Source organism: Argentina silus, assembly GCF_951799395.1.
Source record: "Argentina silus genome assembly, chromosome: 5".
Lineage (NCBI taxonomy): Eukaryota > Metazoa > Chordata > Actinopteri > Argentiniformes > Argentinidae > Argentina > Argentina silus.
The window spans coordinates 7,781,185-7,800,877 of record NC_139659.1 but is presented as its reverse complement, the minus strand read 5'-3'; the positions used below and the strand labels follow the sequence as shown (position 1 = coordinate 7,800,877).

At 43.3% G+C, this 19,693-nt stretch overlaps 2 protein-coding genes across 3 annotated transcripts; both read right to left on the bottom strand.

Annotated features, from left to right (window-relative positions):
* Positions 1-338: 338 nt before the first annotated feature.
* Positions 339-6,176, bottom strand: LOC310804999 (GRAM domain-containing protein 2B-like). 2 transcript variants are annotated; one of them, XM_083670482.1, is made up of 14 exons: positions 5,928-6,176; positions 5,082-5,207; positions 4,511-4,598; positions 4,353-4,422; positions 4,025-4,128; positions 3,821-3,916; positions 3,669-3,740; positions 3,447-3,524; positions 3,237-3,348; positions 2,617-2,733; positions 2,268-2,376; positions 2,004-2,108; positions 1,097-1,181; positions 339-814 (listed from the first exon to the last, which is right to left on the bottom strand). In XM_083670482.1, exons 1-14 carry the CDS (start codon positions 6,038-6,040, stop codon positions 776-778), a joined length of 1,314 nt encoding a protein of 437 aa, XP_083526608.1. In that variant the 5' UTR covers positions 6,041-6,176; the 3' UTR covers positions 339-775. The 2 variants fall into 2 exon arrangements, with proteins under 2 accessions (XP_083526608.1, XP_083526609.1); XM_083670483.1 differs by having other exon boundaries at positions 2,268-2,358; positions 5,928-6,172.
* Positions 6,177-14,564: 8,388 nt separating this feature from the next.
* LOC310804997 (zinc finger protein 703-like) lies at positions 14,565-18,758 on the bottom strand. Its single transcript, XM_083670475.1, has 2 exons — positions 18,054-18,758; positions 14,565-17,106 (listed from the first exon to the last, which is right to left on the bottom strand). Exons 1-2 carry the CDS (start codon positions 18,129-18,131, stop codon positions 15,565-15,567), a joined length of 1,620 nt encoding a protein of 539 aa, XP_083526601.1. The 5' UTR covers positions 18,132-18,758; the 3' UTR covers positions 14,565-15,564.
* Between the last annotated feature and the right edge of the window lie 935 nt (positions 18,759-19,693).

Genomic DNA, 19,693 nt, shown 5'->3' with positions numbered 1-19,693 from the left:
CAACCCAAACTGTGCTTGCTCATATATTCTTATGACATTGTCCTTTATAGCACAGCTCACAGTCTCTTCTTCTGCTCTCTTCTGTTTTCAGATTAATGCACATGAAGCCAGGAGACAAGGAGAGGACGCCGCAATAGTCTATTGAGGTGCACAACTATAGTGAACCCTGCCTGCTAAATCTGTACATCAGCACCCTCTACTGGTGGAGGGTTGCTATGACAGACTCCTCCCATGATTATGTTCTTTGTTGAAACTTTCAATACGGAATGTCAATTACTGGAGCAATAAATATGGGTGCAAAACCAGTGCTTATTTGAGACAGCAGATGGACAACGTAATGAAGCAAGAACTATAAATATTTTATTTTTTAGTAAATTCATCTTTTGTAACAAAAGGGCACATGAACAGCAGGCACAACAGGTTGACCATTATTGAAATGTTAGAAATACATTGAAATAGGTGGGTCCTTGGGACCTACAAATACCTGAAAGAATCCCATTCACATGCAAAACCTTCTCAGATAAAGTACTACACATAAAGCTTATGGCTTACCTTTGCTAACTACAGTTGCTGAAATGTTTCAATTACTCTAGTAATCAGCCACAAAATAATTATTTTGACCTGAGTATAGAGAGGGAATATACTGAAATTGCACAATTAAGAATGCTCTTTCCAAAGTAGCCGCCTGTTATTTGGTAACAGATTGCTGATCTGCAGTGTTTAACCAGCATTTTTAAAGAAGGCGCAGCTTCCATCCAGCAAGACGACAAAAAAATCAGGTCTCTTCAAGTAGCTTCCGGAGGTTTCTCTGAATCTGGTTTGGTAAGAATAATGACAAGTAAAAACATGTTTTGCTTGAGGAAAACACCTCAAAGACAATGGCATGCAAGAGACTGGTGAGTGATTTCATGATGAAATTGAACTCTGTTGACACTTCAAAACAAGGCAATTATAGTGGACATGCACTGTAAACCAGGGGGGAATGGTTAACTTAATTATGTAATAGAGAAGACAGAGCTATTGAGCAGTTATCTCAGTGACAAAGCTGCCTGTGAGGCATGTTTGAGCAATTCCATAGTGTAGCATGTTGACAAACCTTTTCTAACTTGAACAGGTTAGTAGACAGCTCCCCATAGATCTCTGCATTAAAGTCAGCCTGGGATCTGTGGTTCACAACATTTCTGAAACAAGAATTAGCAAATAAGCCTTGAATTAGCCTACAGTACACTGTCTGAATCCAGTAAGTTGTAATCATTTACAAGTGTTGTAAAAAGCTATTTTACTCATGGACTTCATACAAAAATAAGACAAAAACTATTGATTATTTGACTGACTGGAATTATCTGACCTATAAATGAAGTTTTCCAAACACAGATTCATGACATGACATAGCTACGATGCAACATTTCATGAGATGGAGTGACCTTACCCGTTTCGGCATCACATATCCCAGTTTTGAAAGTATCCACGCACTCTCCCATCATCTGAGATATCCATCGGCCCCACGAAATATTCAAAAGGCTGTTTAATATCTAAACAAACAAATTAACTTCATACCAGTCATTACCTGAAGCCACGGTGGAGGACTCCAAACATGGCACTCCGCATCGCAATTGCATTTCCGCTTTTTCTTTTACAATTCTGGCATTTAGCACCCTCTGGTTTACCTGCACACTACAGATATTAAGCAGCCTTTTGGATTTTTTCGTGGGGCCAATGAAAATCTCAGATGATGGAGATTATGTGGATACTCAAGCAAGCCATTACCATGACACTCCATCTCATGAAATTATATGGAGTGTCACATCGGAGCCAGACATATGACAATGAATGAGTAACAGAGTTTTCCATCAGGTGATGATAGTGTGTTATGACAAATGGCATAAAGCTGTACTATCTGCACCATGAGGCGATTGTGACTGTATGGTTATGGAGATACATGCATTTGTTGGGCTCCAGTATCTCATACAAAGCTGTTTTGAGTAGTGTGAAACAGCTCTTACTCGTTGCGTGCAAACTCCCCCATGGAACCCAACGAGTTCAGACGCTGCTCAAGAGCCACAATCTTGAAGGCCATGTAACACGAGGACAAGACAAGAACACTTACTCTGCAAAGACAACACAAACATAGTGGCAAATACCATTCCCATGATATACCCAGGACAACGGGCAACTCCACTTCACTTGTTCCAACATTCCCAAGACGTGAAATTAAATGCCTCATCAGGCTTTGGGACCCCTGATGCCACATAATGCAGGTTACTTACAAGAACAAATAGATGATGAGTAGGGTGTTCAACGACACAGGCTGTAGTGATTTCACTTTGTGCACATCTCCTTGGGCTGGCTTGGTTGGTCCTAACAAGGAAGACAAGACTAATGTACAGGAACACAATTTGATGCATTAAGCATTGGTAGTTCATGTTTTCATAAGGGAATAACATACCTAAACATGAATGAACATGAAATTGTAAATAACATCTTTATTTCTATTTTACTCTGCCCATAGCATTTAATTCCCTTCCAACTCTTTGCAAAACAAGCCTCATGAAGGCAGAGGTATAGACTGTAAATATTTCCATTACACTGTTATACAGTCACTGTAGGGGTTCATACCATTCTGGTGGGCAGCTCCATGCTTTTGGTTTGGGGTCTGGAGGTGGACATCCGCATGGACCGCCACCTCTCCATTCTTCACCGCGCTCAGGAACGTGTCTGGGAGGCTCGGGAACTCTGTTCAAACAAACACAGAGGGAGCTCTGAATACCACAGGCTGCAAACTGAGTAAATATTTGTTGTATCTCTCTCAAACATCATCTCATCCTCTCAGCTCAACATGTATTCACTTCAGTATCACATCTGACATGCTCAGCCTTATAAGCAGAGTGAGCTGTTGAGTGGAAGTGAGAGTCCATCAAACACTAGTAAGAATGAACCCATAAACCTTTTTTAAATAGTCCATAAAATGCAATATGTTTTGTGTGTTACTTACAGAACAACTGTGTCTTTATCAACATGCAATAAATAATGTCTTTATCAATAATGCAATAAATAATGCCTGTTTCAACAGAGTAAAACTCTTGCATGTAAACAAAAAAGGTCAAAGTCCAAACCTCGTGACGCCAAATCATGACGCCAAATCTCCCTAGCCTAGTTGTACTGTAAACAGTCATGTCTGGCCATATCACTGGTAGAATAATACAGTATAGTGCAGCCTGGGGAGAGGGAGAACGCACCCGCCATCTTCTCATAGTCTGGGGTCTGTGAACCAGAGCTGCTGCTCTCCAGCATGTCCTGCCTCCTCTGACGCACCACTCCATCCAGGTCAGAGAAGTCCGCAGAGAAATCCTATCAGAGAATAACCTGTTACCATCTACACACAGGACAACAACACATGCTAAAATGATCAAAACTGAGCCAGCCATCAAAACAAAGCCAGTACAGACCAGAGGAAGTGATGAGGGGCAGTCTGCTCGGAAGCTGTTCTCAGCTGAGGAAGTGATGGTGCTCCCTGTATTGTCCGCCTGAAACAGTGTTTAATAAACATGGATACCATCGGCACAACAGAGGTCAGGCAGGGAAAGAATGCATGGACTTCTGATTCTGATTCTAATGCTGTATCTCTGGTGGGATATGCAAGGAAATTCAGTGAGGAGGAAAGTACTTACATCCAAATGAACACAGATGGATCTCAGGAGTTTATAGGTGGTATCTCGGGAAAGGAATGACACAAATACATGCTGAAAAACATATGACATAATTAAGAGGACAAACTTCAAAACATGCGAATGTGAACATTGCAGGTCACAATTTGTCTTACCCGCTCGTTTGTAGTTGTAATAACAAGAGCATTTGGCACCAAAATGGCGGTTTTCGTCTTCTTAATAAAAGTGACAGAGAGCACCGGGATAGCAATCTGGCAAAGAGGAAAAATGTATACTTAAATAAAATAATAAGATAATCAAAGGGAAAACTCAATGGCAATGTAGTTATCATTGAGAGCCAGGACTCTCTGTTTTCATACCTTAGTGTCTCTGCCAAAGACTTTGGAACTGAAACAGATCCAGTTATCAGACACAAACATTTTGCCCTGATACAGCATGTCTTTCTGCAGGGCACAAGTGTAACCTGGGGACAGATATGGCTCATTTAGAGTTACAAGACTATGTTGCCTTTTTTCAAATGAAATGAGAAAATCCAACCCCAAGAGCTACTGTATAGCCATGGTGAACTTGAGGAAAATGGCACCCCTATCAAATGTAGCCAGTGTGAAATGACATGAATTCTTCACTGATAAGTAATGTATAATACATTTCTATTAAAAACGATACGCTGTTGCAACAGGTACTTACTTTGTTTGAGCAACTCATCCATGGAGATTTCTTTGAATATTTTATGGTACTGGGCGTTTGTCTTGGATATCTACAAGAACAGACAATCAATTAGAATATCATTTTGACAAAACTAATTCTGTAATCAGTTGTGGGGCTAGCTGCAAATATGTACAAACCTGGCTGGACTGGGATTTCTTCCTTTCAAACTTTGTTTCATAGTCACTTGGACTTTGCATTGGGGAAAGCTGCTCAACAGCTTTGAATCTGAAAAAAAGGACAATGTTAACAAATGTATGAATAAGCAGTAGCAAAACATGACAAACAAACAATTATGCAGACTGACAACTCCCACAGAACAACTAGGCCTAATTGCTTAATGCGACTGGAATATTTTCCTCATCTGCAATTGAACAGAAATAGTTCTTCTCCTGGGTCTGCATTCAAAATAACAAGCACTTCCCCAGAGGAAAGCTAGACATGTCACCTGCAGCATGGTTGTGTAAAGAGTCAAGGTTTGTAAACACAACGCTGGGCCAATCTTATGCAGGTGTAAATTATATAATAGCCACAGCACAAAGCTGCCTGGTGTATTATTCAACACTATCAAACTGCGGTTAAGCCCTATAGGCTGAAAACAGGCCTCATAGAGAAGTGTTACTGAAAACACAGAGTGACTCATGAGATGATTGATTTGAGTATCAGAAGATTAACTTTTCAAGTTTGATGACAGTGGAAAATGCATTTCACCTCATAAGGGGTGGTTTCTTCCTGTTCTCTGAAAGGTCCGTCTCCGTTTCCACTGAAAGTTGAAGGTCCCCAGCCGACCTTCCACTTCTCCTGTGCCTCTCCTCACCTCCATTCTCAGCCTCAGACCTATACATAAACTTTATTTGAGCTATTGAGTGGCAGGACATTTAGATGGGAAACAGTCAATACGACATATGTAGTGAAGTTTAATGGATTTCTGTTTAAGTATATTGCAATTGTCATGTGCATTGACAGCAACTGGGGGACAGTTCAACAATAACCACAAATCCAAATTCAATCCCTTCCTTTTCTACTTTCACAAAGAATAGCCTATACAATTTATAGGCTGGAAATTAGATTTACCCCTTACTGGCTCGTGCATCATGTTGAAGTAATAGGGCAGTTGTGTATTGCCTAGGAATATTTTGAAAGGCTCATTGCATGCATGGATTTGACAAACTGAAAAGAGTCCATTTGGATAACTCACTATAACTAACAATGCCCCAGATCAGTGCGGTCACTATCAACCTATGATGTTAGCAATTTAGCATGCAAGCTAAAGTTATTGTAAGTTCGATTTAAATGTCTTGGCGTTTATGCAACCTGGTTAAAAGTTTAAAACAATGTAAAAGTCAGCGGTAGATATAGTTCTGGTTGCATAGATCAAGCGACGAAATGCAGACAAGTTGTAAAATTGGGCAAACTTTACAAGTGAAAAGGTAAAAAAGGAAAAGAAAAAGCAACAGTGGCTAGCTATGCTATCCATCAATAACATGCATAGTTGGCTAGCTAGGCCCTTCAGATATATCGCTTTGTGCTTCACCGTTTTACTCGTTGCAAACTTACGTCGATTGAATCCCCCTCGAATCCTTTCTGACCGGTTTGACAGACTTTACAAGTTGTTCTGGCGTAGATAACGGAGTTAGGGCTCTGTCCGGTTGTTCGGTCATCAGTACCATCTCGTGAGGGACTGCCTGGGTTAGCCTCCCTCATAGATTCCTTTCCCTTTCTCCGCTAGAAAACTTGAACGGCAACTCCGTCCTACGCATGGGCTCGGGCTTAAATTTGGGAAGATCGTCCGATACGGCTCTCCCAGTGCGGAGGAGGAGGCATCGGCAGGCAGGGGTTGGAGGGCAGCATTGACCGTGGAGGGGAGGGAAGTTGTTCTATCGAATTGTAAACATCAATAACATATTTTAATATGTTTCATAATATAGCAAATGAAAATTATAATAATACCCCTATAATAACCATTGAAAAAGAAGACAATCTAACCAACACATCTTCACAAGAATAATTCGCTCAGGCCAATTCTCTTTTGGAATGCTTAGAAACCACTTAATCTTATGTTTTAGGGTTGACATACAAAACGATTTACTGTGCATTTTGCACCAAGTGCAGTGCTAATCTATTTTTTCAGTATTCAACGAAAGGATTCCAATCAGGTTCCAATAGGTTTCTTCGGCTGAACATTTTGTTTTCATGTAGAATCATTTTTGGGTTCTTGGTCTACTCATCACCAGCAGAGGGCATCAAAGTCAAGGTAATGATTCAAAGTTTCCAAAAATGTTTGTTTTTACTCTAGTGGATTAACTCTCCCATCCTCTGCGGATTCTGTCACCTTGGTAGCCCAAATTAGGAATGATGATTTAGAAACCTGTTAAACCAGAGATTATCTAAGAGGCTTTGGTTAAACTACAGTTCTCATTTAGAGTTAACATATTATTGTAATGTATGTTATGTATGGATCCTGTCATCATAAAATGTTCTTGTACTGAATTGTTCCCCCTTCACTGTGATTGGCAGGTGTGCAAATAGATGGACTATTATAGGTATTGCACTGTACTTATCCTATGTTTATCACTAAGGGTTGGTTTATAGATAATATCACACAACATAAAAGGTAAACTCACTGTACACTAAATATTCTCCTTCATCTAGGTGTCGCTGTTGCAAGCCTAAACTGCAAAAGAAAGAAATTAAAGGAGGAAAAAGAGTCTTGTCAGAGTTCATTAAGTATCCAGGGAACAATGGCGAAGCCGGCAACGCAGGCTGCAGCTAGCTGGCCTGCCATTAATCATGGCTGACAAGGAACTAGGGTTAAAGGTGGGAGAGCTGCCAGCGACTCTGTTAGTGATTATAGTGCCTTTCTCACTGAGAGAGAGAGAGAGAGAGAGAAAGAGAGAGAGAGAGAGAGAGAGAGATGGATTCAGCACTGCCTGTTCAGAGTATACCAGCCTATATGCTTTACGACCACTGCTTTTGCAACAACCTCAACAATGACAGTTCTGCAACCACTATACCAACTAATTGCTCTTTCACTACTACAACAAGTCAACAACCTGCTCTGTCACTAAACCACCACTATCATCACCGATACTTCCTTTAATGTTATGATGACAGACAGTGGATAGTAAATATGTATGAGGTAAAACAGGTAGCTGAAATGCAGAGCCATGATGACTTGTACAATTGTTTCCGTAAGATGACATCTGTTTTTGCTGTATTGTCAATATACCTTAGTTCAGTGATGCAAGCAACATTACCCAACACAGTATTTTGGTGATATCTAGTAGTGAAATGTCAGATTGGTCCCCTACTCCAGCCTTCGATAAACAAAGAGTTAATTTGATTAATCAAGAGTTGCTTGACATGTCCTCTTTGCACTCTGTGTCTGTCTGAATGAGTAGGAACTCTTTTCCTTTCTCTGTCTGCCTGCTGAGAAACTCCAGCTGTACTCGGTAGACCCCTTCAGTGCCTGACAGCTTTGCCACTGCCGAAAAAAAGGAAGGGAGGGAGAGAAAAGAGTAAAGCGGTGCCTGTGACTGGAGAGATTGAAGCGCTGTTAAGTGCTCTGCTTGAAAGCATGTCTGGCCTCATTAGCTGTCAGTTGTAACAATACTGAACTGGCAGTGAAGACAGGTTGGAGTCTCGTGGTCATAAATCACTCTCCGACAGCTGCCTGACAAGCTGGGAACCAGAACACATGCAAGGGAGGCACCCTCTCAGTCTCGACACTGCACAGGCGCACCTCAGACACACACATACACACGCAAGCACTGCCTTTTTTGGGAGAAGGTTTTTTGTTACGATTACGCTATCTTGGATTTTTGTTTTAGAATGCCAGTCCTCGCTTACGCGAGTCTGTGTGTGTGTGTGTGTGTGTGTGTGTGTGTCCTCCCCTGTGTCTGTCTGGCCATGTCCATTAGCTTGACGAGCGGTGGTGTGGATGACTTGTGTGAGGCGGTGGGGGTAAAGAGCAAGGCCTGCAGGTCATTAATCATGGCCTCTGACATGCAGAGCAGGAGGCCACTTCTCCCCTGTGCATACAGCTGCTGGGCCACACTCAATGCACAGGAGATGTGTTCCCCTGCACCCCACTCTCAATGCCTGTGGCTCTCATCTGTCCAACTCTTTCAGTGTTTAAGTCACTCACCCCTGAATCTGACAGGCAAGCTGCACACACCTCCATCTTCCTCCTCACATTCATCTGTTTCCTCTTGCTCAGATATGTTGTTGTGTGGTCTCAGATTTTCAGATTGATATGAAGACTTTTCTATTGACCTGTACTTTGCAGGCTATCTGCTGAGGTTTATCCATTGTTTTTATAGGGACATTTTTCTTCTGAACTATATTGTCAAGGACGGTTTGTAAAAAGTACAATAATATAGTAAACCCTGTAATGTCAAGCTGTTTTAATCTGGTCCTTGTTGCATGGGATATCGCTCTCATCTTCTGGTTATATGAGTGTCGTTTCAGCTGACCATTTCTTCACCTATGAGCAATCAGAAGCAATATCTGCCAGTGCGCTTTATCCAACTCTGAAATAACCAAAAACGTATAAACGTGAGAGACAAGGACTAATGGGCCATCTCATTCCTGTTCCCATCCACTGACATGACATCACCCAGACATGCAGCTGCCTGCATAATGAAATAAACCAGGCAGGATCTGACACACTGAAACGCTGTTGTATCATTCACAGCCAGTAAATCATTGAGTCCAGGCGTAGGACATGTGTTGAGAGCTGACTCCTTATCAACTTTCCAACATGATTTGGGAAACATCTGGAATTTCCAAGGTTTTTGGCAAATATAGTATGCTTAGGCCTGAGGACTCATGAGGTAGTTTTCGTCTCATTTCATCTCATCTTTTGTCTGTGTTACCCCTCCACCAGGTGATCTGACGGCATATATAAACCTTTTGAATTTGCAATTTGTTTAATGTTCATTGAAAATCAAGCAACACTGTAACTATTCAAGGCAAGGTATCCTATATCTGACATTTGTTAAGCAGATTTATAATGTTTTAGTCTTTTTGTAAAGTTGTAATTGGGGGTAAAATGTGTACTAAGAGGCACAGTAGTAATTATCTTAATAACTCACTGACTGTCAAGTGTAGGTCATTAATCAAAAAATAATAGCAGCCACACACAACTCACTCACTAATCAAACACCGGCTGTTGCTCATTCAAGTTCCCTTTCAACAATAACCAACTGAAAGTATGCCTAATGCTCCTTTCTTAAATAGTTTGTTTGTTCTGTGTTAAGGATAGGCTATGCAGCATTTGTTTGTTCTGTGTTGAGGATATGCAGCAGGAATCATTGTATTCCCTGTCACACAGACATTCCTCCTCTTCCAACCTCCCATATGTGGTGTAATATTATTTTTACTTCAGTTCTCTGGAACCACACCTTGCTTTTCTCCCCTCTTGCCACACACACACACACACACACACACACACACACACACACACACACACACACAGTGTGCCACACACAAGGCCTGCCATAAATCAGTGAAAGGGATCAGGTCTGCCGGTTAGACTAAACAACAGTGTTTGAGTGGATTTGCTCTCCCTCATTAATCATCCTGACAGACTGAAAAACACATTTCCCCTTTAATGACTGTTTTTGGGTAATCATGCCTGCTTATTTCCATGCATGCCTCTCTCTCTCTTCATCTCCCTCCTTCTCTCTCTTACTCTGTGTGTGTGTGTGTGTGTGTGTGTGTGTGTGTGTGTGTGTGTGTGTTTGAGAGAAAGAGAGAGAGAGAGTCTCTTTGACCTCCCAAGTCTGTGGTGTGGCGCCTGCTCTGGGTCATGGTGGGCAATTAGGGTGGGTTACATCCATAAAGAGAGTGAATAAACTGTGAGGAATGAGAGAATGTGACTGGGAGCCTGCAGATGCGGAAGGCAGAGGATGCTGTCACCCCCGCGTGCGGCTAACCCACTAGCCCCCACTAGCCTCCAGGCCTATGCTGATGGCTGCCAAGGCACGTTTTTTCCGTGAGCGCCCTGCTTGTGATGCATGAGAGCTGACAACCAGGCCGGGATCCCTCAGAGCATGGGCAGATCAAAACCAGCTGGGGCCATGCGTATTAGCGGCGAACCAATAATTGCCAATGCCCTCTTGTGCACTGCTGAACTTGCTCTGTCCGCACCGTTGCATGTCAGGCAAGCCCTGAGGAGCTGGAAGGGAGAGAGACAAGCCCAAAGAGAGAGAGTCAAGAAAGGTCCAAGGAGTGCCCCATTTTCGAATAAAAGTGCAAGGGCAGGTTAATTTACAGTTGGACGTGGGTAATTTACCTCAGAATGCCATGATGGATCGGCCTATCATATGCGGTTTGGTTTTTCAGAGGTTTTGTGGTGTGCTCTTTGAGGGAGGAGTTGGGAGGGCGGTGAACAAGAAAAGTATATTTCCAACATTTTTCCCTGTCTGTGGGTGGATGTAAGTAATGGGCTGTGTGATGGTTTAGAAACATCAATCCAATGTGTCTGACATCTGTGTGCTCTTTATTTTTGGACCACTTGAAAGCCCTTTCAGAAAGATGACTGATGAAGTGATAAAGTTGGAGAGGAGAGGAGATTTGTGGGAAACTGGTCATGATCTCTTTTAGAGCTTCCAGAAAAAGCTATGTAGAAAAACCGTCAAGACAGATGTCCATGAACCCTGTTCTTTTGTTCCGTGCCCTTTCATCCAGCATGGTTGGCGAGCAAATCATTCCAATGTCTTCTGAAACATTGTACAAACTTTCTTTTAAGACCAGAACTATAAGCTTACACAATAAGATTAACCTGGTCATTGAGGAAAGTGTAGATGTTTTGTAGAGTAGGCCTCTGGAGTATCATGGAGAGAGTGGGGGAAACCATTTGCCTACTAGATGATAGTCAAATCCTTCCAGTCCTTTCCTCTTTCAGTGGTCATGAAATATTGACCAGGAAAAGAAGCCATTCAAAAGTATCATGAGAGTAGCTACCTACCTCGCCTTCCTATCTCCCTCCTTCCTCCTCTCTCTTCTTCACTTCCTCCCTCCCCCTTCTCTCTCTCTTCCTCCCTTCCCCTTCTCTCTCTTGCTCTCTCTCTCTCTCTCTCTCTCTCTCTCTCCCTTTCTCTCTCTCTCTATTCTGGCTGATGGAGAGGTTGAGACTTGTCGTGTAATGAAGGAGCTGCTCCACGCTCTGTCATCGTTAATCACTGGGGCTGTCAGCTGTCCACCCAGGAACCATAGAGACCAGCCACAGCAGGGCCAGAGACAGCACACACCCCATACCCCAACCAGGAGCAAAGGCGACACTGTGTGTGTGTGTGTGTGTGTGTGTATGTGTGTGTGTGTGTGTGTGTGTGTATGTTTTTGTGTGTGTGTGTGTGTGTGTGTATTCTAAACATTTCGTTCTAGATACCGTTTTAGCTGAGTGTGCTCTGGGACTGAATTACATGAAACACATGCTTGCCAGCAGCCAAGATGTAAAATACACCCCGGCGTGTGAGTGCTGATATCTGCCACAAACATTAGCCAGACCAGAGATGGATGGACAGAGTGATTGATGAGGGGAGGAAGGGGAAGAAAGGAATGATGGGTGGATTGGATAAATGAGTAATGGATGAGTAACTAGAAAATAGAAAATGGAAACACTATTCATTTCTCCTCTGAGACAAGATGGAGAGGTTTTCTAATTCAATTTTATCTATTGCTTCCTTCATTGACAGGTTGCTGTTATTGTTTGTTGTGTTCAGTCTCAGGTTCTGCAGTGCTTCCCTGACATAGAGAACAGAAGGGTTTCCCTAGAAGCCTATAGGTGGCGACACAATCTGCTCCATTCCATCTAGTGGAGACAAAGACGCTTGACTGTGAAACTAGGTTTGGTAACTGTAACAACAGACTAAATCAACTGAAAAAAAACGTGTAATACTGGTCTTGTAGATAAAGCAGCCAGGAAAAAAAGCATCCATCATAACCAGGAACAGAAAATACACCCCTTCATTAAATAGATGCACTTCCCTGAGCCAGCAACCACACAATGACATCACCTACTTTACCTCAAGCCACTGTCAAGCCGCGGTCTGGGGCATCTTTACAACCTGATAGCTCTCATTTACAACAGAGGCACAGCTACTTAAGCGTGTCTGTTTTCTGGGCCAAACACCAAGGCTACAGAGCACTTCAGGCAACCTGAAACCTCCCTCTCAACCAGCCCAAAGTATCTCCTGCCCTCCTGCCGAACTCACAACTCTGAAGGCTCACAGCTCCGATGCGCACAACAACGTCTCGGGACACGGAAACAGGAGCAGGTTCTTGTGTTACTGCTGCGACAGGGTGTTTTGACCCCTGTGGGTCCCCTGTCAGTGCTGTGAGTGACCAGCGCGGGTCATCTATACTCCACCAAGGGCCTCACAGTGTCACATAGCCAGGAAATGCCATATTACCACTGCCAATCACATGGGCTGTTAGGTAACCTGAGCGACTGACAAGACCTTATCCTGAGCATGTCTGGACAACCACGGTTTAGCTCTGATGCCTATCTGGGCTTTAACAGAGACATACTGAAGAGCCAGACTCAATCAAACCGTCACTGTTGAGACATGGCTTCTGCACTGCAAACATGAACTCTTTTAAATCAAATATTTTTCTAAATCACATTACCTTGAATGTGTTTCATGTGGTACAATACAGATGTTGTTTCTCGGCAGTGTGGTTTTGATTGAATTCTAGCCATAGACATGCTGTGGGAAATGTGAGGTCCCATAGAGAGGCCTTGATTTGATAATTACACAGGCGTGACCCTCACTGTGGTTCACTTTCAAAGCAATACGATGCTGATCTTAAGTAATTAGATTTAATTGAATTGTCTTAAGGCACACCTTGAAAAATGGATAACCTTACATAATTAAGAACATCAGCATGGGCATTAACCAAGCAGTTAATTAGCCAAGCACGGTTAGCGAGTGTAGAACAGAGGTGTTGCATTGAGATACTATAATATACTATAATACCCTATTGTCACAAGATTTCTAGTGTTACATTGTAGGGTCAACAGGAGAGGTAAAGTGGTCAGTTATGCTGTTAGTACACCTCTATCAATCAGAGTGAGAGGTCCAGGTGGTCCCCTGTGTCCTCATTACAAGCAGACTCACAGTTTCCACAAACAGCCATTAATACCAGGACATGCTGAGATGGCCAGTTTCATCCAGGTCCTCATAACAATGGATCCCTGAGAGCTCCCCTTAAAGGAACACACTGTGTTCTTCAGGTAGGTTCTTCAGTGTGCATTTCCTGCATAGCTGAGGGTTGAGAGCTGAGCCCCTTGTCGTCTGCTCTCTATCCGTTTGTTGTCTGTGCTGTGAAACACTAGCTGTTGGTAAAGCACACCCAAAACCATCTATCACCTGGCTCTGTCTGTTGAACAATAGTGGCTGGCACAAACCCACACTACATTGAAGGGAGGCTGATATGCATGCTAACAAAGGCGTATCTTTCTTCCATTGCCTTAGAAGTGTAGTCTCAATAGTAGTATAGAGTCATATGAATTGGACCCTGCCTTTTGCTTTAAGTATTAGATTAAATTAAGTGTATTACATTTGAATCTGGTTGGAATCACCTTTGTTAATATAACATTGCCTCCATTTAAACAAAACTATTGTTACTCCTAAACCAGGTCCACATTTACTGACTGTCAAGTCATGAAGGGAGTAGCAGGCCATGCTGGTTGTGATGAGTGAATGGGAGGAGCTCTCCCAGCTTTAACAAAGGATTATCATGCTGAGAATCAACACAAGTTAGTTCCTGGGTTGGTCACAAGAGAGACATGTACAGTAAAACTTGGACATGGAGACACAAGGGTACTAGTGAAATGTCATGGAGTGAACCTTCTGAGAAACAATAACAGACATTCTGATTGTATGTATATCCATGGAACAATTTTAAGGTGTACGACCCAGTGACTTAGCAGGCGCTCCTGTCGTTAGCGACTTACAATAAGCATACTCCTGTGTACCTCCCTGTTCTTGTCACGCTGTCTTTCAATGTACTTACTAGAATGAATTAAGCACTAACACAGGAGAGGGTGTGCTATATTGTGGTTTGAGCATGGCTGAGCTGTGGTACCAAGAGCAGCTTACTTACCTAATGAACCATGTTTTAATGAATGAGCTGACAGCGTATAAACTGGATAGAGAAATGAAGACAACAACATTTAAATATATCCATTGTCATTTATTAAACAAAATATGACCTCCCGTTTAACCGGATAGCACTGCCATCACTGAGTTTCTCACGTGTTTGTGTTAAACTGCCTCCCTTACTCAGGTGTTTCACCCAAATACTTTACAAAAAATATCACATCTCCTTTAACTGTTAATCTGCTGTACAAATTAAAATTCTGAAGCTTTGATAAAGTCCAGATGTGACATGCACATTCACTCTTCCAAGAGATAGAAAAAGAAAAGAAAGTTCTTTGTCATTGAAGCTTGAAACCGGTTTCTGCCATGTGGCATGCCACAAATTTTGTTCATACTGTAATAGCTGAAATGATATAATTTTAATACAACAATGACAGTAAGAAAAATGAAGAACAATGTATTTGGATAGTAAACTTGAAAGCGCTCAGAACAAAATAAATACAAATTTCTCAGACTAGGAGGAAACAAATGTTAAAAAACAAACAAATCTCAAACCATAACTGAGATAAACGCATAGACTCAGAGTCAAGCTGGCATGCTGCGGCTGCCCAGCCCGGCCTCTCCCGTAGTGCATGAACATCACTGAAGGTTACTGCCATCCCGCTCACACAGCCTCCCTCCATACTGCAATCACTATTCCCAGCATGAACACGGTCACACAGCAGCTCACCAGAAGCTATCAACTAACCCAGTTTGTGGTGCTGTAACCCAGCATGGTAACACACCACTTGACCACTGGTCCAGTCCCGTCAAGTTCAGTCGTTCAGGAACTGTATCCAAGCAGTTTGCAGGCATGAAAGTGCCTCATCTCTCCAGAGGACCTTGTATTGGAGCAGTGATTCTTCCTGATGTAGTCTTAGGCCGGGTGCAAAGGCTCCTAAATAAACATCCAGGCAGCCAGAATGTTTCTACTGAAACCAACTGAATCTGCGGGTTTGGCGGGGGGCAAAATAACTAGGAGAGATGGCCCGCCCTGCCTAGGTAATGTTAGGAGAAACACTGGTACTGTATGGGCGGTGTGTGGATCACTGGTAGCCCAGGGCAGATGCTGAGCCTAGCCTCTGGCTGTAGAGGGCATAGTGGGGGTAGTAGGGTGCTGAGGCGGGGAGTGAGTGCAGGGGGATGGAGCCATGTCCGGGAGGCAGATGGACTTTACTGTAGGGGTGGTATCGGGCCAGACCCAGGCTGGGGGGAGCCCTGAGGGAGAAGTTAGGTAGGGAGCCGGGGCTGCTCTGGTGGGGGAGATGGAGGTGGCAGGAGGCAGCGGAGGAGGAGACTGAGGGATAGGCAGAGAGGAGCTTGCTGTCCATTCCTCCAGGCAGGGCTGTGTGTGTGCGAAGGTGGGCCAGGAGCTCATCCGAGTTGGCAAAGCGTTTGTCACATGGCCCCGCAGACGACATCCAGTTACAGGCATGGGGCGTGGGATCGTTTTGGAGCATGAAACCATAGGTGTAGAGTGGGTGGGAGAAGGTAGGGGTCACACTGGATGACAGAGTGCTGGGGTGGAGGGAGTGGAGAGGGTGAGAGGGATACACCAATGGGTAACCTGATTTCAGTGTGGCGGACGGATCGTGTACACAGGAGTTGCAGTTGCTGCCCCCTAGGTGGGGCGCGTTGGGATAGCTCAGACAGTATGGGTCCCTGCATATACCCTGCATGAAGGAGGGAGGAGAGGCACCGGTGAGAGGGCTGGAGCTGGGGTGTTTTCCTGGTACTCCAACACCTCCGCCTCCAAGGCCAGACTTGGTAGGGTCCAGCCCTGGTACAAATTGGGATGGGTAGCCTGCATAAGCCCCCACTACAGAGCCATGGTAGCCCAAACCAGAAGATGAGAGAGGGAAGACAGAGTGGCCCGTCTTGTAGGGGGAGATAGGGGCGATGTGTCCAGGACCCAGGTTAGGCTGGGCAGGTTGGGAGTCCCCCTTGCTCCCCTCATGGTTGGGGCTGCTTTCAGAACTACCATTGCTGGAGTTGGTGCTGGCTCTGGCGTGGCTGGAGTTAGCCTGTTGGGGACTGTCCAAATTAACCTTATTTAGCTCTGACTCTTTTTTAAGATGACTGCCACTGCTACTGCTGTTTGGACCACCCTGCTCTGCTTTAGGCTCTCCATTTAGGGTCTGAGAGTGTGAGGCCTGTTGTCCACTAGGCGACAGGCTCTGTCTGTGTGACTGCGAGGGCTGCTGCGAGTGCTGTGGGGGTGTGCCACTGCCCACTCTGGAGTTGGGGGAGATGGAATGAGGTGGAAAAGACTGACCATTTGCTGAGTTACTATTAGTGTTGCCGTTGTTGGGTACCCTGAACCCAGCCTTGTCAGTGCTGCCACTGGAGCTGCTGACTCCATCCCTCCTACAGTCTCCACCCACTTTGGAGTAGGGCTTGAAGCTGGACTTGTCCTCCGAGGAGGGGCGGTGTTCCCCCAACTTCAGGCTGGAGCTGGACGAGCGTCCGTTGGAGTCTTTATCACTGTGACAGTTGGAGGATCCCTGTTTGGAGGGGGGAGGGTCTGGCTTGCCTATCTGAGAGCAGGTCTGTGCTAGCAGGGCCAAGGGACTCTTCTTGGCATCCAGCTGCAAAAAGAGACAAAGATTCACAATAGTTCACCATTTTTTAATTGTTCACCTATAGAGGCATTGGTTCAGGTATAATCTAATGTATGTGGTAATCAATGTTCATATTTGGTAACACTTTACATTCAATTATAACTGCATGGTAAAGTCGTAAGTACTCAGGAACTACAGGGACAACTGTCTCTTACACTTGTGTGATAACAACAGAACAAAAAACATTCAATTGTATTCCTACACAATTACAAAGCAATTACTAACTGATATTATATAACTGTAATTTATCTGAGTATTTTCAGCTACATAGCTTTAAAAGTAAGTTCTACAAATAGAGGAATGACAATGAAACATGGACAATTGTGTTTTACTCATTGCAAAAGTGTGACTGAAAGGTAATGCTGAAAGAAAAACACAGAGTAGCTACTGCATGTGTAATGTAGGCCTATATCAGAGATCACCTAATTATACAATTATAACACAGCCCATTAGAATAATATAACATACACGTAAAAAAAATAAAAACGACTAAAATAAAGAATTGTGAGGGCACATTGTTAGACATATTAGCGTCCATTAAGCCTTAGGAATAATATTATGAGTCTTGTGGAAACGTTGACATGCGGTGAGGTTGAAGAAAAATGGTGTAAAAAAAAAAAGAAAAAGAAAAAAAAACTCTAAGGAAAATGCAGCCACCATGAGGCGTATGAAGACATGCTATCTATTCGGATTTGTCATCTAGGGAGTTGAGGAGGGAGATTTACTTGATTGTGCCAAGAGAATGACACTGGCCGCATCCAAAAACAAATGCGGCTATTTAGATTTTTCGTTTGGGCGTATGGGTGAGATACCTTGCACAAAATCACATCCAAGAAAACAAAACTTCATAGTAGTCTATGCCGAACATACAAAGAGAGTACATGGCAATTTACTGAAGAGAAACAATAGGCTACCTCAATGCTCACTGGTGCAGACGTCAAGGGCTGCAGGTACTCCGGGTGAAGCAAGTGGCTGGTGTGCGCGGATAACATCTTGAGAATCCGGATAGGGAGTCGCTTTGCCTGGCGAATAGGATCCAAGGGACTCAGTAAAGAAACTACAGCGCCCGCACGGGATTTACGGTTATCGCTAGTGTCAATAGGCTCTGAGGTCCGCTTGCGTACTTCGTGCGTAATAGATCCAAAAAAAAGACTCTTTCATTGGGGAGAAAGACGCAAATGTTTCGTATAGGAGGTGTGCGTTTTACTCCCAAAAAGTCGATGTGATGTCCCTGCAAACTGTGCAGTTTATAATCCGAGTAAAAACTCTCTCTCTGTATTTCCCATGCAGAATAACCGAAAATAAAGTTACCGATAGGTGACAATATCGGCCCGTTACACACGGGATTGAAACATCTCTTCTTAACTCATGGTCCCAATTCCAGATTTTCTTCCAGAGGTTTTTAAAACTGTACCTTTCAGAGGGTGATGCGATAGAACATAAAACACCTTCCCAACTCAGTAATAAAATCAGTGGCCAGCAGCCAAAATAGGAGACGGGTTGGAGATTCCGCGATACGCACGTACTCAAGCTCTGAATCCTCCACTGTACCACTCTTTCTGTAGCTCTCTGTAGCTCTCTGTATCACTTCTCCCCAGCACATACACCTTCTAACCACCCGTGTTTCTCTCGAATGTGTGAGATCACAAGAAGACCTGCAAAGTAAGCGAGGCGCCGTCCAATAGTGGTTGACTGCATTGGTAATGAGAGGGGTTGGTGCTATTCTTTTAAAGGCGGGGCAACATTGTCCCCATCATCCTGTGTTTCACAGAAAATGAGTCCTCAGATAGTTCCTCACATGTTGGGAATTAACATAATTTATTTTGATGCAAGAGTAATGCAACATGACATATTTGTAATTGTCATTTTCATATTAGCCTAATAAGAGACCATCAACATGCCATATACATGACCAAAAGGGGGCATTATCCATGATATATTGTTAGGGTTAGGGTTAGAAAGTCATAAATGTACAGTTATTTGCCCGACTAATTTCACTCCTCTCCTTATTTTAACTGAAAAGTAATGTGAGACATGTCACACTAGAGTCCATTTCTTTTATTCTTTTATGCCATTTTCACAACTAGTGGGAAAAAAATGTGATAAAGAAGGAATTACTATACTCATGGTTCTATAAATCTGGAATGTTAATAACTTTATTGCATTACCGCCTGGTGACTGACTCGGCAATGAGCTAATTTTGTTAACCTAATTATACAATGAATTGGTTAAAGTACTTAAAAATTACGCCTGACAAGAGCTATTAGAGGAAGCCAGAAATAGTCAGAGTCTGAGGGGCTTTGATGCTCTGAATCCTTTGCGGTCTCAATTGAGTGCGAAATTTGTCCTAATCCTTCATAACCTATGGGCAAAAGGCTGCATAATGCGTTTAAGATTATGAATATTTGTCCTTCTCTTTCAGAGTGTCCTCAATCTTAGGCAGCCTCATATAATAATTATCAGTGAATATATGTGAACAGTGAATATTATCTGTGATAATAACAATGTAATTACATTGTTTTATTTACTGAGTTGTACATGTAGTTTGTAGTTT